This window comes from Leptodactylus fuscus, chromosome 5 (genome assembly GCF_031893055.1).
Source record: "Leptodactylus fuscus isolate aLepFus1 chromosome 5, aLepFus1.hap2, whole genome shotgun sequence".
Lineage (NCBI taxonomy): Eukaryota > Metazoa > Chordata > Amphibia > Anura > Leptodactylidae > Leptodactylus > Leptodactylus fuscus.
This window is the reverse complement of record NC_134269.1, coordinates 144,378,521-144,405,871: the sequence shown is the minus strand read 5'-3', so window position 1 is coordinate 144,405,871 and position 27,351 is coordinate 144,378,521. Positions and strand designations below refer to the sequence as shown.

At 41.9% G+C, this 27,351-nt stretch overlaps 1 protein-coding gene across 1 annotated transcript in view; it reads left to right on the top strand.

The window, feature by feature from the left end:
• The window catches only part of LGR5 (leucine rich repeat containing G protein-coupled receptor 5), a 117,806-nt gene that overhangs the window by 59,029 nt on the left and 31,426 nt on the right, over positions 1 to 27,351 (top strand). The window contains exons 3-4 of the mRNA XM_075274414.1: positions 21,342 to 21,413; positions 22,976 to 23,047. Coding sequence (XP_075130515.1) covers positions 21,342 to 21,413; positions 22,976 to 23,047 — 144 coding nt within the window. The remainder of the gene's footprint in view (positions 1 to 21,341; positions 21,414 to 22,975; positions 23,048 to 27,351) is intronic.

The following is a 27,351-nucleotide window of genomic DNA, read 5'->3' as shown; positions in this document are numbered from 1 at the left end:
TTTGTGAGATAAACTTTTTCCCATAGGGATGCATTGGCCAGCGCTGATTGGCCGAATTCCGTACTCTGGCCAATCAGTGCTGGCCAATGCATTCTATTAGCTTGATGAAGCAGAGTGTGCACAAGGGTTCAAGCGCACCCTCGGCTCTGATGTAGCAGAGCCGAGGCTGCACAAGGGTTCAAGCGCACCCTCGGCTCTGATTTAGGAGAGCCGAGGGTGCACTTGAACCCTTGTGCACCCTCAGCTCTGCTACATCAGAGCCGAGGGTGCGCTTGAACCCTTGTGCACACTCTGCTTCATCAAGCTAATAGAATGCATTGGCCAGCGCTGATTGGCCAATGTATTCTATTAGCCTGATGAAGTAGAGCTGAATGTGTGTGCTAAGCACACACATTCAGCTCTACTTCATCGGGCTAATAGAATGCATTGGCCAGCGCTGATTGGCCAGAGTACGGAACTCGACCAATCAGCGCTGGCTCTGCTGGAGGAGGCGGAGTCTAAGATCGCTCCACACCAGTCTCCATTCAGGTCCGACCTTAGACTCCGCCTCCTCCGGCAGAGCCAGCGCTGATTGGCCGAAGGCTGGCCAATGCATTCCTATGCGAATGCAGAGACTTAGCAGTGCTGAGTCAGTTTTGCTCAACTACACATCTGATGCACACTCGGCACTGCTACATCAGATGTAGCAATCTGATGTAGCAGAGCCGAGGGTGCACTAGAACCCCTGTGCAAACTCAGTTCACGCTAATAGAATGCATTGGCCAGCGCTGATTGGCCAATGCATTCTATTAGCCCGATGAAGTAGAGCTGAATGTGTGTGCTAAGCACACACATTCAGCACTGCTTCATCACGCCAATACAATGCATTAGCCAGTGCTGATTGGCCAGAGTACGGAATTCGGCCAATCAGCGCTGGCTCTGCTGGAGGAGGCGGAGTCTAAGGTCGGACCTGAATGGAGACTGGTGTGGAGCGATCTTAGACTCCGCCTCCTCCAGCAGAGCCAGCGCTGATTGGTCGAGTTCCGTACTCTGGCCAATCAGCGCTGGCCAATGCATTCTATTAGCCCGATGAAGTAGAGCTGAATGTGTGTGCTTAGCACACACATTCAGCTCTACTTCATCAGGCTAATAGAATACATTGGCCAATCAGCGCTGGCCAATGCATTCTATTAGCTTGATGAAGCAGAGTGTGCACAAGGGTTCAAGCGCACCCTCGGCTCTGATGTAGCAGAGCCGAGGCTGCACAAGGGTTCAAGTGCACCCTCGGCTCTCCTACATCAGAGCCGAGGGTGCGCTTGAACCCTTGTGCAGCCTCGGCTCTGCTACATCAGAGCCGAGGGTGCGCTTGAACCCTTGTGCACACTCTGCTTCATCAAGCTAATAGAATGCATTGGCCAGCACTGATTGGCCAGAGTACGGAATTCGGCCAATCAGCGCTGGCCAATGCATTCTATTAGCCCGATGAAGTAGAGCTGAATGTGTGTGCTAAGCACACACATTCAGCACTGCTTCATCACGCCAATACAATGCATTAGCCAGTGCTGATTGGCCAGAGTACGGAATTCGGCCAATCAGCGCTGGCTCTGCTGGAGGAGGCGGAGTCTAAGATCGCTCCACACCAGTCTCCATTCAGGTCCGACCTTAGACTCCGCCTCCTCCAGCAGAGCCAGCGCTGATTGGCCGAATTCCGTACTCTGGCCAATCAGCACTGGCTAATGCATTGTATTGGCTTGATGAAGCAGTGCTGAATGTGTGTGCTTAGCACACACATTCAGCTCTACTTCATCGGGCTAATAGAATGCATTGGCCAATCAGCGCTGGCCAATGCATTCTATTAGCGTGAACTGAGTTTGCACAGGGGTTCTAGTGCACCCTCGGCTCTGCTACATCAGATTGCTACATCTGATGTAGCAGTGCCGAGTGTGCATCAGATGTGTAGTTGAGCAAAACTGACTCAGCACTGCTAAGTCTGCATTCGCATAGGAATGCATTGGCCAGCCTTCGGCCAATCAGCGCTGGCTCTGCCGGAGGAGGCGGAGTCTAAGGTCGGACCTGAATGGAGACTGGTGTGGAGCGATCTTAGACTCCGCCTCCTCCAGCAGAGCCAGCGCTGATTGGCCGAATTCCGTACTCTGGCCAATCAGCACTGGCTAATGCATTGTATTGGCTTGATGAAGCAGTGCTGAATGTGTGTGCTTAGCACACACATTCAGCTCTACTTCATCGGGCTAATAGAATGCATTGGCCAGCGCTGATTGGCCGAATTCCGTACTCTAGCCAATCAGCACTGGCTAATGCATTGTATTGGCTTGATGAAGCAGTGCTGAATGTGTGTGCTTAGCACACACATTCAGCTCTACTTCATCGGGCTAATAGAATGCATTGGCCAATCAGCGCTGGCCAATGCATTCTATTAGCGTGAACTGAGTTTGCACAGGGGTTCTAGTGCACCCTCGGCTCTGCTACATCAGATTGCTACATCTGATGTAGCAGTGCCAAGTGTGCATCAGATGTGTAGTTGAGCAAAACTGACTCAGCACTGCTAAGTCTGCATTCGCATAGGAATGCATTGGCCAGCCTTCGGCCAATCAGCGCTGGCTCTGCCGGAGGAGGCGGAGTCTAAGGTCGGACCTGAATGGAGACTGGTGTGGAGCGATCTTAGACCCCGCCTCCTCCAGCAGAGCCAGCGCTGATTGGCCGAATTCCGTACTCTGGCCAATCAGCACTGGCTAATGCATTGTATTGGCTTGATGAAGCAGTGCTGAATGTGTGTGCTTAGCACACACATTCAGCTCTACTTCATCGGGCTAATAGAATGCATTGGCCAATCAGCGCTGGCCAATGCATTCTATTAGCGTGAACTGAGTTTGCACAGGGGTTCTAGTGCACCCTCGGCTCTGCTACATCAGATTGCTACATCTGATGTAGCAGTGCCGAGTGTGCATCAGATGTGTAGTTGAGCAAAACTGACTCAGCACTGCTAAGTCTGCATTCGCATAGGAATGCATTGGCCAGCCTTCGGCCAATCAGCGCTGGCTCTGCCGGAGGAGGCGGAGTCTAAGGTCGGACCTGAATGGAGACTGGTGTGGAGCGATCTTAGACTCCGCCTCCTCCAGCAGAGCCAGCGCTGATTGGCCGAATTCCGTACTCTGGCCAATCAGCACTGGCTAATGCATTGTATTGGCTTGATGAAGCAGTGCTGAATGTGTGTGCTTAGCACACACATTCAGCTCTACTTCATCGGGCTAATAGAATGCATTGGCCAATCAGCGCTGGCCAATGCATTCTATTAGCGTGAACTGAGTTTGCACAGGGGTTCTAGTGCACCCTCGGCTCTGCTACATCAGATTGCTACATCTGATGTAGCAGTGCCGAGTGTGCATCAGATGTGTAGTTGAGCAAAACTGACTCAGCACTGCTAAGTCTGCATTCGCATAGGAATGCATTGGCCAGCCTTCGGCCAATCAGCGCTGGCTCTGCCGGAGGAGGCGGAGTCTAAGGTCGGACCTGAATGGAGACTGGTGTGGAGCTATCTTAGACTCCGCCTCCTCCAGCAGAGCCAGCGCTGATTGGTCGAGTTCCGTACTCTGGCCAATCAGCACTGGCCAATGCATTTCTATGGGGAAAAGTTAGCTTGCGAAAATCGCAAACTGACAGGGATTTCCATGAAATAAAGTGACTTTTATGCCCCCAGACATGCTTCCCCTGCTGTCCCAGTGTCATTCCAGGGTGTTGGTATCATTTCCTGGGGTGTCATAGTGGACTTGGTGACCCTCCAGACACGAATTTGGGTTTCCCCCTTAACGAGTTTATGTTCCCCATAGACTATAATGGGGTTCGAAACCCATTCGAACACTCGAACAGTGAGCGGCTGTTCGAATCGAATTTCGAACCTCGAACATTTTAGTGTTCGCTCATCTCTAATGATTATGTACATGGGAATACTCCTTTAAGGCACTTTTCTTTTCTTTTTTTTTTAATGTAGATTGTGAGCCCCACATAGAGCTCACAATGTACATTTTTTCCCTATCATTATGTCTTTTTTTTTTTTGGAATATGGGATGGAAATCCATGCAAACACGGGGAGAACATACAAACTCCTTGCAGATGGTTTTATGCCCTTGGTGGGATTTGAACACCAGGACTCCAGCGCTGCAGGGCTAACCACTGAGCCACCGTGTGGCCCCATCTTTAAGGCACTTTTCACAGAAAGTCTGTCAAGTTTTCCTCTGTGGACTTATATAGAAAACACCAGCAATTCCATAGGTACAATTGACAGACTGTGACTTACAAAAACTCTTACGGTTTTGAAATTGCAGCATTTCCGCTGCAGATTTTTTTCTTTAATGTGTGAATGGGATTAGCCAGAATTTGCTAAATTGCTGCGTATTCGCAATGTGGGACCCTGGCCTTAATGTGATCTGATCTTAATCTTTACAATGAAAATGACCTGACTTGCGGGAACAAAATTTTCCATCATTAATGCAGAGTGAAAAGGTTGTGTGCAATATAAATGTATACATTAATTGTAAAATGATAGCATAACTGACAAGTGTGTGTTAGAAGCATGAGCTAGTAGTTTTGTACATTGACATCAAACAGATCTTTGCTCTTCTCTGAAATGTGAACCATGTAAGATTTTAATGTTGATGTCTATAGTCACCAGCCGGAGTAGCTAGACTTCTCATTCTCACTCTGTGTAATATCATTTTAGGAATTATACTTTCTCCTCTCAAGGCAAAATAGGTCTTCTAGTAGTGTTCACATTATTGTCTAGGTCATGGAGTTCTGCAAGTTTACTATAAACTTCGCAGTAATGCACACCTATAATTAAGATGCTTTATAATATGAGCAAAACAGTTGAGTTAAAGGGTTGAGATGTCATAAATAAACTTGAGATGGTGTGAAATACATTAGATAGGTAATAATGGGTTCTTAGCTGGCAGACACTTAATGACCTGATCCACGTGATAGTATCTTGTTTACTCTTGGTAGACAAATGAGAATTATTTTGAGCCATTACCACAGTAAATAATTCATTAAAGTATCCCATGTATATGGGAGAACACAGAAAAATAAGAAAATTTCATGTGCTGTTTAGTTTGGAATGCTAAAAGTTGGATCAGTATATTATTTTTTTTATTGTTTTGGTTGTGTATAGTAGAATAGAAAACTCTGTACAGTGTGCATCTGCCTTTTGGCTATCAAATGTAGAATATACTGTACTTTTATATGTAGTTCCCATTTTCAGAGAATGCGGTATACAGCCCTTTGTTCTGGTGGGTGCACCTCATATATGATCAGATGTATACTACCGGTGGAACGGTCTGACAGCACTAAGATCCACTTCAGTTCATGGCTGGTATAGATTTCAGGCGTCATTTATGCCAGTAGATTGGTTTCAATGATAATAAACCTGATGTGGCCAGTGGCTTTGCCTGCTACATGCCATTAGCCATGCCCCTTTAAGGCAATTTTGTCAAGGGTGGTGTGTAGAAAGTCACAAACCCATGGTTTGTGACCTTTTTTGCATCACAACAGTGGCATAGAACATTAATACATATGCCCCAGTGAGCTCCATTTGGATTGGAGAAAGCTATGACCAGATATCGCTGGCATCAGCTGATCTCTCATAATGATTGGACATGTTAATTTGCCTAATTATTCGCTGCCCCAACATCTGCCACTGGGATGGGTCAGTAGACAATCTATAGACATTATATAGTCAGCCATGAGATTAGGTTCCCATTTTTAACTTGCCAGGCTACAAAATTTAGTAGGCCTCCTAGGGTTAGGTTCTCTGTGGGTAAATTCAAAATGGCAAAGGAATAAATGTATATATCAACTCACACCGTTGCAGAAAGTAGGTGCATTCATTCCAGGGGATTGATGGGGATTCCAGGGGATTCATCGAGAAGGAGGAGTCATCAGGGGGTTTCTCGGGTAAGTAGTAGCAACAGGTATCTTGTAAAAATATTAAAAACACAGTTGGGGTCCATCAATTACTTATAGAAAATGCTAGTGTTTTCTGGCTTTTATGGACGTGCTCCCCAGTTTATGTGTTTTTTCAGTAAAGTCTGGATATTTTTTACAAGATCATGGTGCTGGAGCTATGCCTATTACTATATTCAAGATGAACAGAAAGGTCAGGATAGGATATACGGCACCTGCAGAGAAGAACTTTAGTCAAGTCTGGGAATTATTCTGGAATTTTAATAGAGGACTAGTATCTGACTCAGATTGTAATAAGCAGATGTAGTCACCAAATGGTGACAAGACATTTATTTGCCAGACACAAAGGTCGCAAAAAAAAAACCATACTGAGGAAATTTATTGTCACCCAAGGCCTGTGTCAGACACCTATAATCACCATAGGACCGTATAGTGCTCTAAATTTGGTTGAGTAGAACCATGGTATGTGTGTGTCCATAATCTAGACGCTAAGATGTGGTTGCCTTACTGCTCTGACGAACGGGCCTCATAAATTTGCCCTTGGTATGGTGTTTTTTTTTCAGTCTCAGATTATTTTATTCTTGAAATAATTATTCTATATACAGTGAGTGTACACTGAACTACACATGAAATAACCTTTCAGTACCTGACCACTTAGCTGCTAAGGCTTACAATGGTTGTTATTCTATATTCTTTTGCGGGAATATAAAGTAAAAGTGGGTCAGTTTCCTGCACTCCAATAGCAGGCGTGACACTACCTCCAAAAAACTGTTTTGCATGCCCTGCGGCAGAAATGGAGCGTACCTGTTTGTTAGCATCTCAGGTTCTATACAAGTCTATGTTTCCAATGTTTAAACAAAGCACAGATATCCTGTCCGATAAGAAAGGCATTGGAAGTAAAGACTATGGAAACAGGGAAGGAGTGTTTCTGATAGTAACTCAAGCTTTGAAACGTTGCCTACAAAAAAAAACTTGACTAAACGAATCAGAGTATCTGTGAAGTCTAATGAAGAAAGCCAAAAGAATATGCTGCCAAAAACAGTTGATCATTGTTCAAAGGGGGACATATCCACTTTCTTTTGAGATATTAAAGAGTTTGTTCTTCTCACACAAAGGTAGGGCAGCGCTGGAGAGCTGCCAAGTGATTCTGTGTTCCTCATCACCATTGTGCAGTCATTGGGAGCAGGTGCTTTCACGGAACAAGGCAGAAAAGTGAAAACACATGCATCTAGTGGCTCTAATATGTAGGTGTTATCAGTGATCCCTACACAAATTAGCTTTAAGTTCACAATAACACTTTTTACTTAAATTAAAGGAGACAAGAGGCCTTACACTAAATCCAAAGCCAGTGCAGCTGGACAGAGATTGAAATCTTTCATTTCTAAGAGCTTTGCTAAATTCTTTAGTTATACATATTTCCATATTGAATCATATTGTGTCCGGGAATATTTTGGAGATGACATAAACACCTGTTCACAGAGATGTTGCAGGAGAGCAAGCAAATAGTTTTGCAACACCATAGGATAATATGGGAAATAGGTGAAATGTATTTTCTCATTCCGTTATCTTAAAGGGAATCTGTCACTAGTATCAACAGATCAACTCAGATAGATAGGTTAGGATCACCTGAATCAAATACTGTTTTCCCTTTTGAATCGCCATCTGCTGTCCAGAACGTACATGCATCTCTCCCATCCTTACTAGGATCAGTTCTCCTGGGCCCTACAAGAAATATATTTGTGCTAGATATGCGGCAGCCATCATAATTTCTTATTCAGATTCTAATTGCCTGACTAACGGCTCTCGCAGCCCAAAAAGTTGCTCTCAGCTCTTTGTTCTAGCAATATCTACACCAGGGGTACCCAATACGTCGATCGCGATCTATCGGTCAATCGCAAAGGACATATGGGTCGATCGCGGGATGCAGCCAGGGACCCCTGGTGTCTGCTTGTTCACAGTGCAGGCTGAGAGTCGACTCTCAGCCTGCGCTGTGAACAAGCACTCCGGACACTTGCAGGCCGGGCAGCAGCAGCTCCAGGGGATGGCACGCTCCTCGCTCTTAGGGATGGAGGGAGCCGGGGTGCTGCTTGTTCACAGTGTAGACTGAGAGTCATCTCTGGACACTGGCTGGCGGGGCTGCTGCAGCCCCAGCCTGCCAGTGTCCAGAGGTAACTCTCAGCCTGCGCTGTGAAGAAGCAGACAGCTGGGATTCCTGGGCGGCCGCAGAACGCCGCTGTCTCCTGCTCTCACACTCTGCCCGACCCCGCCCACATGCACGGCCCCACCCACCGACACGCCCCATCCACATGCCCGCCATGGGCCCGCCCACAGGTCCGCCCCAGCCCCACCCACAAGAAGTGGGTATTAGATCTTTTGCCTTGGTCAGTTTATAAAGTAGCTCACATGCTGAAAAAGTGTGAGCACCCCTGATCTACACCCTGTATATGATGCTCTCGGCTCTTTGCTCTAACAATATCTACACCCTCTATATGATATATTGGTCTAACATGAAATAATATAAAATTAACAAGCAAGCTTAACTTGCTGTCCATTCCCTAAAACAATCTTAGGGTACATTCACACAGAGTTTTGTGGCACTGTTTTTGCCACAATAACTGAAGTAAAGAATTCATCGCTGAAAAACAAGACTCCCATTGACTTCAATGGGTTCTGTCTTTCGCACGGTACACATTGAAATCAATGGGTAAAAAAGCCTCCCATTGATTTCAATGTGTACCATGCGGAAAACGGAACCCACTGAAGTCAATGGGAGTCTGTTTTTCAGCGCTGATTCTTTACTCGAGTTATTGTGGCAAAAACAGCACCACAAAACTCAGTGTGAATGCACCCTTAAAGGGAATTTGTCACCAGTATCCAGTATATTAACTCAGATAGATAGGTTAGGATCACCTGAATCAAACAGTGTTTTCCCTTGAGAATCGCTCCCTTCATTGCCCAGATATCACTGCTTTTGAGAATATTGAAGTTAGCTATTTGAAGCAAACTAAAGCAGCCACATCCAAAAAGCGCTGCAGAAAAAACCACAGTGGAAACGAATCTCAGCTTTCACAGAAAGTCCGCAGAGTTTTTCTCTTTTGACTTTCTGTCCCTATTATACTTATACAGAAAACGCCAGTGTTTCCGTAGGTATAATTGACATGCTGCGATAGAATGAAAGACACCGTTTTTTGAAATTGCAGAATTTCCACTGCAGATATTTTTCACAGCTAGAATAATGGGCCATAACGGTCTAATGGAAGAGACAGTAAATGTGAACAATTACAATCAGAGACATTGACACATTTTTCCTGTACTGTAGACACTTAAATGGTCTGCAGAACCCTGTGTAGACTCAGTATCTACCATTATATGGTCACTATATGGTGTAATATTGGTATGGGAGCACAGTCAGATGTGTTTGCTGCCTCTCCTGTGCCAAACTCGTGTGCTTGTTCCTAACCGTGCTTTTTAAATGTACGTCCGATAAGCATAATGACTCAGACACAGGTTGTCTCAAGTGCCAGGAAATACATTGATCAATCTAATCTAATATCTCAGTAGTAAACATTACAGTTTAGGAAGCAATCTATAAGTCAATACAATATTATATCTTATTATATTGCCCTAATAACAAGCCCATTATTGGTATCTGGCAAATAGTAGCTTTCTTTGTGTACCATAAATGAAATGTACACATGTATATATGTTACTGTGTTTAGCATGTACATGAATTTCTGTCCCTATGAACAGTGAAGATCTGATTGGTCATTCAGGCCTTGTTGAACTTGCTGGCATGGAATAGATGAAAATATGAGTACAATAGGTGCGGTGAACCAAGGCAGACGCCCCAAGAACTGATTAATGTCTGCCAACTGGTCGGAATCCCGTAACATTTTTATCCTCAACATTTCCATCCCATCTTTAGTACAGACATTTAATAGTTTGCAGGGATTAATGGTGCACATATAAGGAACCATTAAAAATGTATTATCGTGTTATTCATCACCCAAAAGTAAAGTCCAGGTCGATAAAGAAGTGCGCAATATGCAACATATATTCAATATTTTCCTTAACCACAGTATAAATCCTAGTATTGCTGCGGCATCTTTTACGTTTCTCTGAATATGATATAGCCCAAGGCTTGTTACAGCATGTCAGTACTCCTATTAAAATACATTAGGTGTCACAGGAGAAGCCATCATCTCAGGAAGACAAATCAAGAGCTTTTTATGTCAGGAATCTCACAGGGCTGCTGAATGCTGAGAAATATGTTCCAGATAGTTTGTGGAAGATGAATGAAGCACTTTGGAGTCCAGCAAATGACTTCATCTTTTCAAGGAAAGGCAGTGAAGAACAAGCAGATAGTATCTCACACTTTGTGATGATAAAAGTGCTGCATTTAAGATGTCCACAGCTTTATCCAGCTGTACATGACCCCTCTCCCTGCCCATTATTCATTGTCAGTTTGGAATTACAATTATAGAAGGATTATTTCCTAGGGCCGCCCATAAAACCAAAGCAGATTTACACATTTTTTCAGACATTGCTGTTTATGTAACAATTAAGATATTTCTTTATGTCTCTTAAAGGTGCAGAAACATAAAAAATAAAGGTTTATATCTTTATAATATGCTGTGGTAACCAGTAACACATGCCATTTACATGGACATAACACAAGCCAGTCCTCTGGAGGCATTTACAGTGTCTATAGGCTTCCTCCATTCACTTTCTGCTTTCCGTAGGTATCATTCCATAGGTATAATATGCTACGTTGCCGTTTCCACTGGGCATATTTTTTTGCAATGTGTGGATGGGGTTCGCTAGAAGGTGTTCTCTTTAGGATTACAATTTACTATTTAATCTATATTAATGGCATATTAATTCAGTGCTGACCTTTTACCGCTTCCTAGAAAGAAAACAATATATGACATGTACCTACTAGACCTCATATATACGATTAAAAACATCTTCACCTCCAAAGGCTGCTGACAGATGACCACCTTATACCACAGACATTACTATGATGTGAAGTCACGTCACAAGATTCTTAGATTCTGACACAATGGGTTGCTGCGGTTTATTGTCAAGGATGACTGTTTTCTACTGAACTAAGCAACTACTATAATAGTCAACTATTACACAGACTCCATGCTGTCACTATATTGTTTTGTCTACAGATGTGAGATAATGTCAAATGTGATGTGTTGAAACAAAGACGGCTTGCAAAGTATTCAGCTGATGTGTGTGATATTACATAGGACAAGCCTGTAAACCAATAGAGCTATTCCACACTTGCAAGATTTTACTTTAAAACTGCTTAAGGATTGACGTATACAACAAGAAACCAATCCATAATTTTTCATCGTTTTTTCAATCTTTAACCAGTTGACCTTATTTATGCCATGTCCACATCTCCATTTTTCTGTTACTTTATAGGAACAGAGAAATAGAGATCCCGTCAGAAAGGGATCTATCATATTATAAATATAAACAGATCCCAATGGACGCCATTGACTAATCAGATCCTGCATTCAATCCATTATTTTGCATGCAGTGTTTTACACCCTTGATTTTCATGGAATCTGTGATGGAGGCTCCTTCTGTCACTTTTAACACCGATATGAACATTGTCTAGTAATAAAAGTTCATTATTTATGTACTTGACGACATCAGTATGACTTCCATAGAAATGCATAGGTTCTGTCTTTTTTTATCATATAAAAAGTCACAAAAAAATATTTTAAAAAGCTGTAGCAAAATGGTGCGGCCATAGCAAAAGTCTGGTCTTTGACCCAATCTACTAATCCATTTTTAACAGACATAAGTCGTAATTCCATTTTGGATCCATTTGTATTGGGTCCATATGTCTGTCAAAACAAAGATAGAGTATGTCCATTTTTTTTTAACTGTCAGGCATTAAAAAAACAATTATCACACAGCTGTTAACTGTCATGTGAATAAGGCCTGAGGCAAGTTATAAAGCCCATGAATGTCTATGAGTCTATTCACATGTACGTTTGGTTTTTTTTATGGAATGTTTTTCATGGTCATCAAAAAAGCTGTTCTGATGGATCAAAAATAGGCATATGAATAGACCCATAGACTATTGTGTAAATAAGCCCCAGATCCATTTTTAGCTGATATTTGGTCTGTGAAAAACACCATGTTCGTGTGCATGAGGCCTAATACTTCTGTGTGGGGCTCTGTACTGGGCAAATTATTTTTTGACTATTATAAAGATACCTTAAGACATTAAAGGGATTGTTATGGATTTACTAAAACTGAGCCAAGAGCAGCAAAAGGGAAAAATAATCAGGCTTGGTTTTAGTGGTATCGTGAGACTTTAAGGTACGCCATCGCCACCAGATGTTGGGAAGGAGGGGGTGGACCACCTGAACCATACAGCTGGACGAGCAGGGGGACTGAAAAAGTGAGTACAGTTTTTTGGGAGGGGGGGGGGGGGGTTGGTAGGGGAAATGTTTAATTTTTTTTTATTTTAGTTTATTTCTTGCTTTAGGACCAATTTTTGTAAATCCCAGACAATCCCTTCTCTATCTCATATCTAATTTAGTAAATTATTCTTGAAATTCTAATTCAGTTAACAATTTTTCTTCAAACTCTGTTGCATCATTATGCTCTTCTTTAAGGCCGGGGTCCCACATGGCATAAACACAGAATTTTACAGTCACAGCAAAGTGGATATGGAATTCTAGCGAATCTCATCCCCACTTTGCGGTAAAATACGTGCAATGGAGATGCTGCGCTTTCTAAAAACATCACGGTTTTGGAAATCGCAGCATGTCAGTTATACCTATAGAAGCACTGGTGGTTTTCCTATTGTAAAGTAAATCTTCAGAGAAAACCTCTGCGAACTTTACATATAAAGCACTGCGGGAAGAACCGCGATATGTTGCTGTGGAATGCCACATGGGGCTTTAGCCTAAAGGGTCACTCTGCTTTTTAAAACGGATTTCTTATTCAGACTTGAATGGTACAACCACTGCAGTATTCACTTTGGCCACTATTAGGCTTTGTTCTCACGGAGAAACGCGCTGCTCATTTAGACACGTATACATGTGTCGGAGTGCGGCGATTCAAAACAGATCCCATTAATTTCAATGGGTGCCGGCTTACGCGTGTAACACATTGAAATCAATGGGCTACAAAGCTTTCCACTGATTTCAATGTGGAGCGCGCGTAAGCCGGCACCCATTGAAATTAATGGGATCTGTGAGAATGGAGCCTTAAAGGTACAGCAAATGAGCACTGCAGCTCACACTGACATGGGAAAACAGGTTAAAGGCGGGCGGGGATCACAGCACTCAGACACCCCTATCTAAAATCGATGTCCTGCTGAATTTAAAAAAGCTGGATAACCTAAATTAAATAAACAGAATGGTGTTTGATGAACTTTAAGGCAATTCAAAGTGTAAAAAAATAAAGCCCCCATCTCTTTAACAAAAAAAAATATGGCAAACATTGTCTAACAAATAAAACAGTATATAGTTGCCAAACCAGCACGTACCTAACATCTATAAACTGTGCCTGGCCATAAAGTCTGAAGATACCCAGGTCATTAAGGGTTAATGTGTCTGTGGTTTTAGTTTATGACCTGTCCTTGTTACAGTTTCATAGTAGAATTACCTGTCTGTTCTATGGCTTCAATCATTCCAGTTCAATAAAAATATATAGCCTTGACATTTTGCGTCCTGAAGTAGATGGTTGTCTGGCATGTGTCTAGAAGTATGTGTGTCTGTATCTGGGCCACTCAGGTATAATTAAAGATCACTAGGTACTACCATAGGGCAAAGTACTATAAACATGCAGACCATGATGCAATGTATCCTTCCAACAGCTCCCTCGCAGGTAAGACTGACATTGCTGAGGGGCAGATGTAAGCTCGCTGCTTGTACTTCAAGGACGCATGTATGCACAGGGAAAAACGGACATAAGAAAAGGATGAAACTCAGTTTATTTAATTTTGTGCTAGTGTGTCACTTACTTTTCAGCAGTTTTCTGGCCGTTTTTCATGTTTTTACAGATGAACCAAGCCAATTTTAGTGTCCATGAAACGAATGCAAATCTACAGATGGATCCATTCATTTGTATTAGTCATGTTCTATTTTTTTAACGACCCATTAATGACTATCTAATGTGTATAGCATCCCCCCAAATCTTGTTTGCCATTCTCAGGGAGAAGAATACGCCTGTGGCTTTCTCCACTCTCCCCATATGCTGCCAGGCTTACATGTTTGTTCACAAGAGTTGTGTGTTGGCTGAAGGAGTGTGGCTGCCAGCTATCTAATATGTAAACCCAGCTTTAGTAATCCACTAGCAGCTTATAAGAACACATGTTGGTCCTGTTGGACATTGACTTTCTGAAGTGGCCAGCACAAACTGTAATTCACTTCTATGTTTAACAAGGCTATTTTTTCCCTCTCGGATTTCATACATGAGATACATACGAAGGGTCATAAATACGTAACAAACTTATAGACATGCATTTTTGCTATTCTAGTAAATTGGTCAGTCCTGTTAATATTCTTTAAAAGCAAAAAAAAAAAAAAAAACAAAATGTTCCAAATAGTTCAAGTTTTTTCTAAAGCTTTAAAGTCAACCTCTGGTGCGGTGCCAGGTATTGTAGTGTAAAGAAGAATGACCATAACTGATTGTCGCATTAAGCCGCCTCTGTGTCACTACACTACTATACAGCAAACCGAGCAGCTGTTTCATCCAATCTTTCCCCTATTAACTAAGGTCATTTTAGGTTGAAGAAAACAATATGTTTGGTGCTGTTCCAAATATGGACTTATACCCAGTGTCAAAACCACTGGAATTTCACAGGCAGTCCATGTGGCATGAAGGATTTTCTCTTTTTCATCCTAATGGTCCTCAGTCTAAACCATTTAAAATCAAACAAGCAGTGAAAGTGATGAAGTGAAGTTTGGGAAAATGATTAACTATGTGAAATGCTGAAAAAGTAGCCGTAAAGGCAGCACCAGGCAGCCGTACACATCAGTCACTGACCGGCAGGACCAACAGCAGATGTAGACGAACACTAAAGAGAAGCTGAAAAACAGTTCAAGTAAAATATAAAAGGGACGGCATGCTGCTATTACCCAGTCTAGAGAATGGCGCGCATAATATTATATGGTGCTTCTGTGAAGTGCCCTATTCTGACATAGAAGCAGTGATTCTATATCTTATGGAATATGCAACAATCATCATCATCATCATCACAGATTCTGTGTAAGGCTGAGGCCCCATGATGAGGAAATGCAGCTTTTTTTGTTGCAGATTTTGCTGCAGTTTTTTGAGTCCCATGTTGGCTGAGGCCCCATGTTGCGTTTCTTCAACAGGGGCCTCAATCTAACTTGGTGGGAGAAAACGTTTTCTTCAATATGAAGTCAAAATAAGTTTACATAGATTTCATAAAGATTGCCTGCATATGGCCTTAAAGAAGACCTCTCACCAAATGCCAAAACCTTGGTGACATAATCAAATTATGTATAGCATTTTGTACTTGGTAACATGTCCACCTTAGGTACGGGGTCCCACCTACTGTAGAAATGGTTGGGGGGGAAAATGTGTTGCTCTACAGTCTCTACAAAGTGGATAAAATTTTAGCAAATCCCATCAAAAATTGCGAAAAAATACGAGCAGCGGATATACTTTGATTTCCAAAACCATCGCAGTTTGGAAATTGAAGCATGTCAATCATACCTATGGAAACACCAGAGGTTTCCCTATAGGTATAATAGAAGCAGAAGGTCTGCAGAGGTTTCTGTGAAAAGCGATTCTGGGAAAAATCGCAATTCACCACCATGGTTTTTCCTGCACCACTTTTTTGCTTCAGCCCACAAAGGCCCCACACTATGGAAACACAGTGTTTTCTTTTGCAGATTTTGCTGTATTTTTTGGAGCAAACGTTAGGAGCGAACATCTAGGTTTTTCATTTATATTTCCCGTTCCTTGCCACTCTTGACTTTGGCTCAGAAAATACAGTAAAATCTGTATCAAAAAATGCTGTATTTCCACAACTTGGGGCCTTAGGCTAAGGCTTCATGTAGCGAAGTGTAGCAAAAAATGCTGCAGAAGAACGTGGCGGAAATGCATCACATTTTTCTATAATGTTTTTCTCTGCAGAGTTTCTGCACTTATTATCACTATATGGAAACCGACAGCATTTCCATAGGTATAATTCACTTGCTGTGATTTTTGAAAATGCTGCTTTTTCTCTTATAGACAAAATCCCATCCACTTTGCAGGTATCTTTTAAAAATCCAGCAGTTTTTTGCAGCAGAGCCTCCGCTGCAATGCTTTTTTCGCAACGTGGGGCCCCGGCCTAAAGAAGATTCTTCTTTTATGTTATTGACGCTTACGTACTACAGAATGAGAGTTTCTTCAATTTTCCTAAGTACTTTGTATCATCATTTTCAAGACATTTCTTTTGAGCTGACAGGTGGATAAAATTGCATCCATCTGTAAGTTAAATACATCAACAGATAAAGATGCAATTTATGCCCATATGCAATATATCATATACTGGCAACACGGCTCACAATACTGAACTGGATCCAAGTATAGGGTTCATTGAACTGTGTAAGGAGCAGGCTGGCAATGCATAGAAATATTGTTCTGAAGGTTTGGCAGAATCCCATATGGCCATACTTCTCAGTCCTTGGCAGATCTTAAGTGCCGTCTTTACTGTTTTCATTTCTATTAGATTTTTTGTATTGTTGACCCCTGGGAAAGCTGGATATGCAGACAACTTGACCTGGGATTGTCTGTATTCTTTATGATATTTTTGGATTGTATAGATGCCATGTTTGCATATACTCTTCATGTTATTGCCATTATCTTATATTCCTTTCCTCCTTCTATATTGTGTTAACAGAAGTATACTTTAGAATGTTACTTTTATGTTGTCTCCCTATAGATGAATTGCTGTGTATGTGTTATGGCATGTATATACATCAATTTATTTATCATTTCATGTATGTCATATTTGTGTAGCATTCGCTTAGAACAGCATATGGCAGGGGAAGAGAAACTCAGCTCTGAGATATATGTGTTTATATGACTTGGAGATGGATATTTGAGTAAATCCGGACAAGACTTCTAGAAGAGACAATGAGAGTCCTGTTCACACACCCACATATGACGATTGACAGCCTTCCCTGTATCAGTGTGTACTTTAGGTATCATAGAGAAACTGACGTCCTGTCTCCTTAAGGAGCAAGTATGGATCAGCAAATCAATGTGGCGATCATATGACTCAACAAGGGACCCAGAAGGAGGCTTTATGTTACAATGCGTCTGGTGAGCAATTGTCAGTTATCTTTAATTTGGAAGAAACTACTCCATATACTAACTCCTTTTTCACCGCCGTGAACCATTGGTATCCAGAATGAGATGAAGCAGGAGGCAAAAAAGCATAGTGAAACAGAGATAAATGTCAGAAACAGTGGAGCAAAGTCAGGTCATAGGCTTAAGAATGGGATCTCAGAGACTGGAGAATAGGTTTAAGGCTAGTTTCACTAGCATTCAGGTTTCCGTCATTCAGGTCTACATGGGGACTTGAAAGACGGAGTCCACGTCCACCTAAAAAGAGGTTACACGTGGAAACCTGATAGACTATAATGGGGTCTACCAGGTTTTTGCCTGATTTCCTTTTTGCTGGACTTTTTTCTCTGCGGATCTCTGTGGTGGGGTCTCCAACACAAGTGTGAAGCCATCCTTAACAAAGTAACACATGCTTTTAGGCATCTAGATCATTTGATTTCAATTTTATGGAATCAGAATAACATACACATAAGGATTCACAGTTGAATATTCTAGAGCATCATGTACTCCAGAAGGATACACTGCATGTCTTGGTGATAAGCACCTTGGCTGGGAACCACTGCTCTGGAAGTGACACATATAGTGAGTGCTCAGGTTCTGAAGCACTTGCAGGGGAAGCAGTTAGTGTAGCCAAACATTGCTACCTTCTTCAGGTACTGAGGCACAATGGCTGCCAAGCAGAGGCAGGCATCGGAGAACAAATCAGGATTAGGGGTGTGAGTCTCCTCTACAGCAACGGGTAGTCTGTGCTGAATAGACAAATAGCTTCTGATCTATGATCTGATCATGGTGTGTATCTGCCATAGGAGCTTCCACAAGATAAAGGATTTGATTAGCGCACTAGTATTTCTTTCCCACTTGACACCTCAGACACCTTAGTGAAATAAGTTCCTCCAATGAACACTAAGGGGTCATTGGCTTAAAAAGGTTGAGGAACATTGCACTGCAGTACTTACTATTCAAGCCAGTGAAATGTATATTAAATGGAAAAATCACCTGATATCCTCACATATCTGTCATATGAAGTCATCTACTGTCCATATTTGTATTGTGCTTCAGCATCCTGGATTGGACTGTATGGTTATTATATATGATGATCTGATTTATTACCTGCATTATACATTTCTAAATTGAGAAGAACAATGTTTTCCAGCTTTGTGTTCCTTGGTAGTTCTATCACTGCCGCATTCCAGACTTATCTAGTGCAGCTGCACATCTCATTTGTTCCTTGACTGATGTCATTGCAATTATTAGGTTACAAGTATGTCTAAATGAACGGAGTTATGTTGTCATCACAGGGTTTGGCTTAAAACTGGAGATTATCTATTGCAGACAGAACAGTGCTTAGTCTATTACTCAATGCAACATGTAAAACCAGCAAGGATGCCATGTAACTATTGTGACTATTAGCTGCAAGAAAAGCTGAACTGCTCCAAGTATCATTGATTCATTTGTGAGATCATCTACATAGAGCAATCCAGTCTTATCATCAATCGACTGGTACCTATATAGGCGGTTGACCGCCAATGGGGCTATAATATTAAGAGATCCTGAGGGATGATATACCCCTACTTTGGCACTGACTTTAGCGCTAAGGTGTTTTGAGTGTTCTGATATTTATACACTATAGCAAATTTACTGAATATTGTGTGTGCAGTGACTTACTTGCAACACTCAGAGGGGAGGTGGTCATCTTTAGACTCTCTCTGAGAATACATGTATCCTTATGTGAACCCACAGCATACTTCAATTGTCTTACTCCATTGTGAGACGTCACTAGTATTTTAATGAGTTTTTAATTGACATCAATAAAAGTTATATTTTATCTATTTAGTTATACCTTTACCTGTAGTCCCCTTTGAATTAAACCATATTAGACCTCTGTTGTGACATTTCAAACATTTGTATTAATTCTAAACATATGAAACGTCATAAGGTATTGGTATTAGTGATAATGATTTACTACTGGGGAATGGCTAAGAAATTTCTGACAGATGGGGAAACTTTTTCTCAGTCCAAAAAAAACAAACCCATTTTCATCTACTCTCGCCATATTTAATCATTTTTACAAACAAAATCAGTATTTTGTATTATAGGTGCTTTTTACCAGTCAAACTACGGACACAACACCAGCTCCTGTGGTTCATCGGTACCAGACTTCTGGCAATATGATGAATCACAGGAGCTTCAGTTGTTCATAATTCCAGACAAATAAAGCACCCCATTACTCCCCTCTGACCCTGACCTTATTCATTACATTACTTAACGTTAGGAGTCTATAATTATTCATTAGATTTACAGTTTTAGGGTGCATGCACACTACGTAACGCCGGGCGTGTATGAGATCCGTACACGCCGGCGTTACAGCAGGGCTGCCGAACACTTCCCATTCACTTCAATGGGAACGCTCGTAAACGCCGCTGTTACGAGCGCTCCCATTGAAGTGAATGGGAAGTGTTCGGCAGTCTGCTGTAATGCCGGCGTGTACGGCTCTCATACACGCCCGGCGTTACTCAGTGTGCATGCACCCTTAAAGGGGCTCTATCAGCAAAATCATGCTGATAGAGCCCCACATATGTGTGAATAGCCTTTAAAAAGGCTATTCAGGCACCGTAAATGTTATATTAAACTGCCCCCCCCAGTTTTAAAATAAAACCCTAAAAAAGAATGTGATCTATTTACGCATTGTGCACGCTGGCATTCAGGTTATGTCTTCATCTTGATCCACGCCTCTTCTTCCTCCGATGTCCTCCGGTCCTGTCCTCCTCCGGCGCTCGCGAACTGACATTGATATAAAAAAAATGGCCTTTTTTTTTATCAATGTCAGTTCGTGAGCGCCGGAGGAGGACGGGACCCGAGGACATCGGAGGAAGAAGAGGTGTGGATGAAGATGAAGACACACCCTGAATGCCCGCCCAGCGTGCACGATCCGTAAGTAGAGCACATTCTTTTTTAGGGTATTATTTTAAAACTGGGGGGTAGTGTAATATAAGATTTACGTTGCCTGAATTGCCTTTTTAAAGGATATTCACGCATATGTGGGGCTCTATCAGCATGATTTTGCTGATAGAGCCCCTTTAAGAATACATTTTGTTTGCATAAGAGATCTGCTTTAACACACATTTTATTCAAAAAAATTTAAAAAAATTTGCAATATTTTGCCTATTATCGCTGTTTGCTGCAAAGTTGCATAAAAAGTGGATAAAAGCTGCAAAATTGCATAACAGTGGATGTATGTATACATTAGTATGTGGTATCTTTATACATTGTATTCTCTGCGTAGATTGTGGCAGCATAATAGAGGTTTGTGGTGTAGTATATATTTCATCACATTTGTAGTTAAGGCCATATATTGCATAGCTTCTGTTACAAAACAAGCTGTTGTTTATGGCGATGCTTGTGGTACATACATGGATGTGAATTTTTAGCACAAATTTATATTTTAAGGTATTTTAATTCCTATATGTTACAAAGTTACATGAAGGTGGAATTGCTGCAATATATAGTTACAACACGGTGTCTGAGTAAAAGTCAACAGTGGCTTGAATAGGAATGGAAAGTATAAAGAAAAAATGTATACTTCCCCCTGCCAAATCCAACCCCGGTTTCAGCTACAAAAAAAAAAAAAAAAAAAAAAAAGCGCAGCAAAATCTGCAACAAAAAAACATACATGTTATATTGTAAGGTCCTTACGTCACTCTTTTCAGTGTTGTGCAACTTGGTCGCAGTGCACTGCCAGGTCATGGTGCGTGACGCTGACCTGTATCTTGGCACTCACATTGAAAGCATATATGAGAATATATACAGGATTTAGACAACAGTAAACAAAAAACATTTACATTTCGTTTTGCTGCTTACTTACAGAGATTACTGTTACGTGTTTACTTTGCTTTGTCATAACAAGACAAGATGGTAAGATAGTTATGCCTGGCCTGCCTGTTTACCAAATAGATGTTACGCACTGAGATGAATCTTGCTCAAATGAGTTCCACATGATGAGAAATGGATTTACATATGTTTTTTTTTTCTCAAAATCTGTGCAGACGTCTTGCAGGAAATGACTTGACATACATTCCCAAGGGAGCTTTTGGCGGACTCAGCAGTCTCAAAGTTCTGTAAGTAGATGAAGCACTTGTTATGTATATTTCCGATTACTGTTCCTAATTGCCCGGGGCCACTAATTATAGTCTTATTGCCTAAATTGCTTGAGCATTTAAGCCAATAAAGCAGAGCACTTGCTGTAGCTCATGATCTCTGCACATAGCCTGCTAGGTACAATGTAGAAATGGATGTAAAAAGTGAAAAGACAGAAAGCAAAGCTATGATATGCTTGCTAATAAGACCATCTTGAGAAAATGGCTTCCATTTGGCTAGAAGAGCATCATGAAAAGATTTAAAATGGACACAACCTAATATTATTTTATATATTACTTACATTACCATTGACAGGAATCCCCTTGCAAATAGCTAGGAAGGAATAAGAGGTGAATATGTATATCCATATTTGTCTGTTTCACACATGGGTGTCACAGCTCCCCCTGAGCAGTAGGTTTCTATTCTAGCTAATGGTATAGGTAGTGATAAGATATCCCACCATAATACCTCCATCTACACTGTAAAATTTACACTTAAATCAGAATATTTTGTACATCTTGGTAATGTGAGTTGTCAATTGAATAATCTATTTCTTCCAGTGGTTCCCCAGACCACTTTGGAGGTGTTTTCGGCTCTAGTCCATTTCTAGTTAATATAGGGTGTTTCATATGCATTGAGATCATACCAATCTTTGTTGACTCTTGGAAATGTCTGTCTAACCAGGACAATATGAGGTCTAAAAAAACATATAATAGTGTGATACTGGAACTCTTAAGGACTGGTGACAAGGTTCTGAGTCTTGTAGATAACCCCTCTTTATATGGCTAGTCCACAAGCATGTAGCAAAGGGAAGTCCCTCAAATAGGAAGCTATCTATTATCCAAAGCAGAGAGCTGCTGCAATGAGTTACCTCATCTATGTATTACATAGAGAAAATAAGAGTCACTGACCACTTCATCCAGCGATACCATCCACAAATGAACATGGCTGTCATACCCAGACTTACCTTTTAAATGAAACACATGTCCAGTATTCACTGCTATCATCACATCTGAAGAAACTACATCTGTTCATTCTAGTTCACATGACATACAGTGTATATCTCTTTTATGCAATGGCATTGAATATGAATATTTAGTTTATATTGTAGCAGCTACACCAGCTCTGGATCCTAATGTCAGACAGTCTGTTTCAGTAAATATGTTATACAATGACATTAAGTCTGAACCCGATGTCATGTTGTAGTGACTTATGCAGATTTTCAAATGAGAATGCCTTCCTTTGTAAATGCAGCTGAGTAAATATGTCTGTATGGTGTGTTTTTATTTCCATTGTGTAACTAGCAACTGCTATTGAACTCATTTTGTTTCTAAACAGGTGAATACCTGCCAGAGACCTACAGGAATCTGCTTGCTGATGCATCCTCCTCTAGTTTATCTTTAGGTCCCGCAATCCTTTGGAGAATGCCCAGACTGGTGTTTAGATTAAATATTGAAGAATGAACCTGATTTCATTGTTTTACTTGTTTCATGTCATACCTATGTATAATGATGTCATGTACCTTTTTTGTTGTTTTCTTTAGGATGTTGCAGAACAACCAGTTAAAACAAGTTCCAAGTGATGCTTTCCATAACCTACGCAACCTTCAGTCTTTGTAAGTACAATAAGATGAATGTGACACCAACAGAGTCATCTATGAGTTGGTCAGAATATGGGTGGCAATCCCAGAAGTAAATATATTATAAATGTCTCAGATGGGAATTCTCCTTTCTGAGTTAGGAATAATTTTATAGAGCAGAATACATAAGTTTGTCGGAAAAGATTCAGTATAACATTTTTTCACTTGAATCCCTGCTCCTTCTATACTAAGGAGTCCAGTGGGTGGTCCTATGTAGAGATTAATAGCCATCCATCTATGCATACACAGATAACTGCCAACTGATGTATATCTCCACCTATTGGACTCCTGTGTGCACAAAAAGTCCAGATACATAAAAACAAGTGATACCGAGAAAGTAGAAAAACAGACAGCACAGAGCACTAATAGTGTAATACAGTATGCTTAAAGGGATTCTACCATTAAATGCTTTTTTTCTAGATAAGACGTAGGAATAGCCTTAAGAAAGGCTATTATTCTCCTACCTTTAGATGTCTTCTCCGCGCTGCCGTTCGGTAGAAATCCCGTTTTTTGTCGGTATGCAAATGAATTATCTCGCAGCACTGAGGGCGGGCCTCAATGCTCAAACAGCACTGGGGGAGTCCCCAATGCTGTGAGAGAACTCTCCAGCACTGCCTCCATCTTCTTCAGGAATGGCCTCTCTGTGCGTCTTCTTCCGGAGCTGGGTTTCAGTCTTCTAGGCCTCGGACAGAGCACCAACCCCCATGCCCGTGGCCACAAGAAAATGGCCACTTTATTCCAAATAGGTGTACCACACAACGCGTTTCGGGTAAAACCCTTTCTCAAGTGTGCATCTCACAAAAACAAGTTACTTTGAATATTTTTCCACAGACCTATGTATGAATCTCCTTAGTCCTTAGTGCTCTGTACCATACTCCCCACAGACTGCACTGTATGCATAACATAATAAAAAATGACTTTTACAGTTTTTTCGGAAAACAGACCCCATTTGTGGTGCTTCACTGACTTTCTTTAGTGAGTCCATTAGACAGAGTGTCAGTAAGGAGTGCCATTTCTAAGCAGCTGTGTTGCAGCCATGAGATGGAACGATAAGGCTTAGAACAGAAAGGGCACTATGGCAAGAGGAAGAATATTGGTTGAAGCCTACATTGCATTGTTCATTCAAGCTTGTCTGTGCCCCTCACAAAAAGGTGGGCAACTTTTAGTTTCCTGTTTCTTGCTGCTTACCAGGTGCCTATTGCATTTTGGATGTGAACAAGGAATGCAATTTCTGGAACAAGTTAATCAATTAGGAGGACAGTGGATGGGGTTAAGAGCTTTAAGGCAACAAAGTAACCTTCACAGAAATTCCCCCCAAATGGAGGCTTTTGTTAGAATCTGCATTTGAAGTAGGTAATGTTTTGTGCCCATTGTGTAGCAGAATTCGCAAAGATCAGGTAACCCCTATTTAAAGGCAGGAGCAGCTGAGAAATGGTAAATGGTAAACGGTAGTTAACTCACTATCACAACTCCTATCTTGTCCTTTGTTCAGAAAGAAAATGACTTGTATTTGTCTATTATGGAAAAATTCCTGAGAGGAACTAAACTCCTAACTATTCAGAGAAGAAGAAGACTGCTACATTGTAGCTCAAGGGAAACACTTGCTGGTGGCCTAATACACATTTCACTTGGAAATAACACAATGTGTTGTGATACTTTTCACATATATTACCTTATATATTAGGACAGTTTGACCTAATTCTCTGTTTTCCTACATGCTATACATTCAGTAGATTCCTAAACAGGAAAATATGAGAACCTCATATTTATTTTCTGATAAAGTGGTATAGATTAGTACAAAGGAAAAATATACAAAGATTTATTCGAGCAGTGTAGGATCTTTGATATTACTAAAGATCTGGGAGCCTTTGGTGATGACTAGAGATGAGCAAACAGTAAAATGTTCAAGGTTCGATATTCATTTCGAGTAACCCCTCAATATTCGACTACTCGAATCGAATATTGAACCCTATTATAGTCTATGAGGGGAAAATGCTCGTTTCAGGGGTAGGCAATGTTTGATCAAATTATACTTACCAAGTCCACGAGTGAGGATCGGGCTGGATGCTCCGAGCAGTCTTCTCCTTGCAGCGTCCCCGCGGCATCTTCCGGCTGTTCATTCACTCTGCCAGGCATCGGGCCTGGGCAGAGACGACTGCGCATGCCCACTCTACAAGCGGAAATGCGCAGTTGGCTCTGCCCAGGTCCGATACCTGGCAGAGTGAATGAAGAGCCGAAAGATGCCACGGGGAAGCTGCATGGAGAAGACTTCTAAAGGTAGGAGAAGAACCAGCATTGATTGGCCGACTGTATAGCATTTGGCCAATCAATGCTGGTTCTGCATCGAACTTTTACATTCGAACAGCGAGTGGTACTCGATCGAGTACGAGTATTTCGAATACCTACTCGATTGAGTGATGACCTGTGTACTGGTCGCAAAACAGATCAAACTTAAGTCACATTCAACATTCTGTCTAATCTGCAGACAGCGAATTATAGGGAACGTAGACCTGAGCGGATTGATATTTAATTGCATGCCAAAAGATTCAGCGTAATTTGGAATCTCTACTCATTCTGATCTTAGACATCCAGTGGCGCCCTCACACAGTGATTGACAGTTGTCATTGCATGAGCTTGCATGTTGGATGCCATCTTCAATAACTACTTTTGGCTTTACAGAGGAGCCTCCCTGCATTGTTTGTTCATAGGACCTGTGTGAATTTTCTGTGGCCTCTACAATTAGGTTTGTTTGGAGACTAGTCTTCTAGTTCATTCAGATTGTAAGTAATGTTTGATTGACAGATGCAGTCAGAATGAGATAATCTGGATGATGGGTGCCATTTGTTGATAACAGAAGACATGCTGCTGGGTAGAACTGGTTGTGCTGCATGCTTTGCTATACTTAACACCAATTGTTACCCTTGGTTCACATCTGCGTTTGGTAATCCATTCGAGGAGTCCGCATGGGGACCCCCCGAACGGACTAACGAATGCACTGGCAAGCGGTGTGCAGTGAAAGCACACGGACCCTATAGACTATAATGTCCGTGTGCTTTCCGCGTACTGCCCGCACACATCATGCGGACAAGAAACTAGATCACAAAGTACTGTCCTGTCCTCATGATTCATGCGGAGAGCACACGGACCCCATTATAGTCTATGGTTTCCTTGTGCTTTCACTGCACAACGCTTACCAATGCTTTTGTTATTCTATTCGGGGGGTCCTCATTGGGACTCTCCCAAACGGATTACCAAACTCAGATGTGAATGAGGCCTTAGAGCAGGGGTTCCCAATACGTTGATCGCGATCTACCAGTCGATCGCAAAGGATGTATGGGTCGATCACGGGATGCAGCCAGTTATCCCCGATGTCTGCTTGTTCACAGTGCAGGCTGAGAGTCGACTCTCAGCCTGCGCTGTGAACAAGCACTCCAGACACTTGCAGGCCGGGCAGCAGCAGCTCCGGAGGATGACGCGATGCCTGCTCTTAGGGATGGAGGGAGCCGGGGTGCTGCTTCTTCACAGTGCAGGCTGAGAGTCATCTCCGGACACTGGCAGGCAGGGCTGCCGCAGCCCCAGCCTGCCAGTTTCCAGAGATAACTCTCAGCCTGCGCTGTGAACAAGCAGACACCAGGGATCCCTGGGCGGCCACAGAACGCCACTGTCTCCTGCTCTCATGCTCCGCCTGACCCCGCCCACATGCCCGGCCCCACCCACAGACACATCATGCCCCACCCATGGGCCTGCCCCGGCCCCGCCCACAAGAAGTAGGCAGTAGATCTTTTGCCTTGACAGTTTATAAAGTAGCTCACATGCTGAGAAAGTGTGAGCACCCCTGCCTTAGAGACTTCAAGCCGAACCTTAAACAGCTGAATGAACATAGTCTTACAGCGGAATTATTTTGTCTATTTATTAATAGTTATAATATTTTACTGACCTCAATTCCATAAAAAGCTAATAATAAGCATTGGTCATTTATAGTACAGTGTTCATATTCCAGGATTTCCAAGGTCTGTGTCACCTTCTTGTCATTTCTAAATACAAGATTAATTAATATGTGTGTATATTTGCATTGTCCGTACATGTGCACACATAACCAAATACTCCAAAATCATGTAGAGTCTTCAGCCAGTAAAATAAAACAATTCTTGCCTTCAAGGTATGTCTGGATGAAGCATGTAAACATTTCAGCTTTGTCCAGTTGTTGATAGACGTTTGACTTGTTTGGATTTATAATCTACATTTCCATTACAAACATTCGTCAGAATTTTGACACCTAG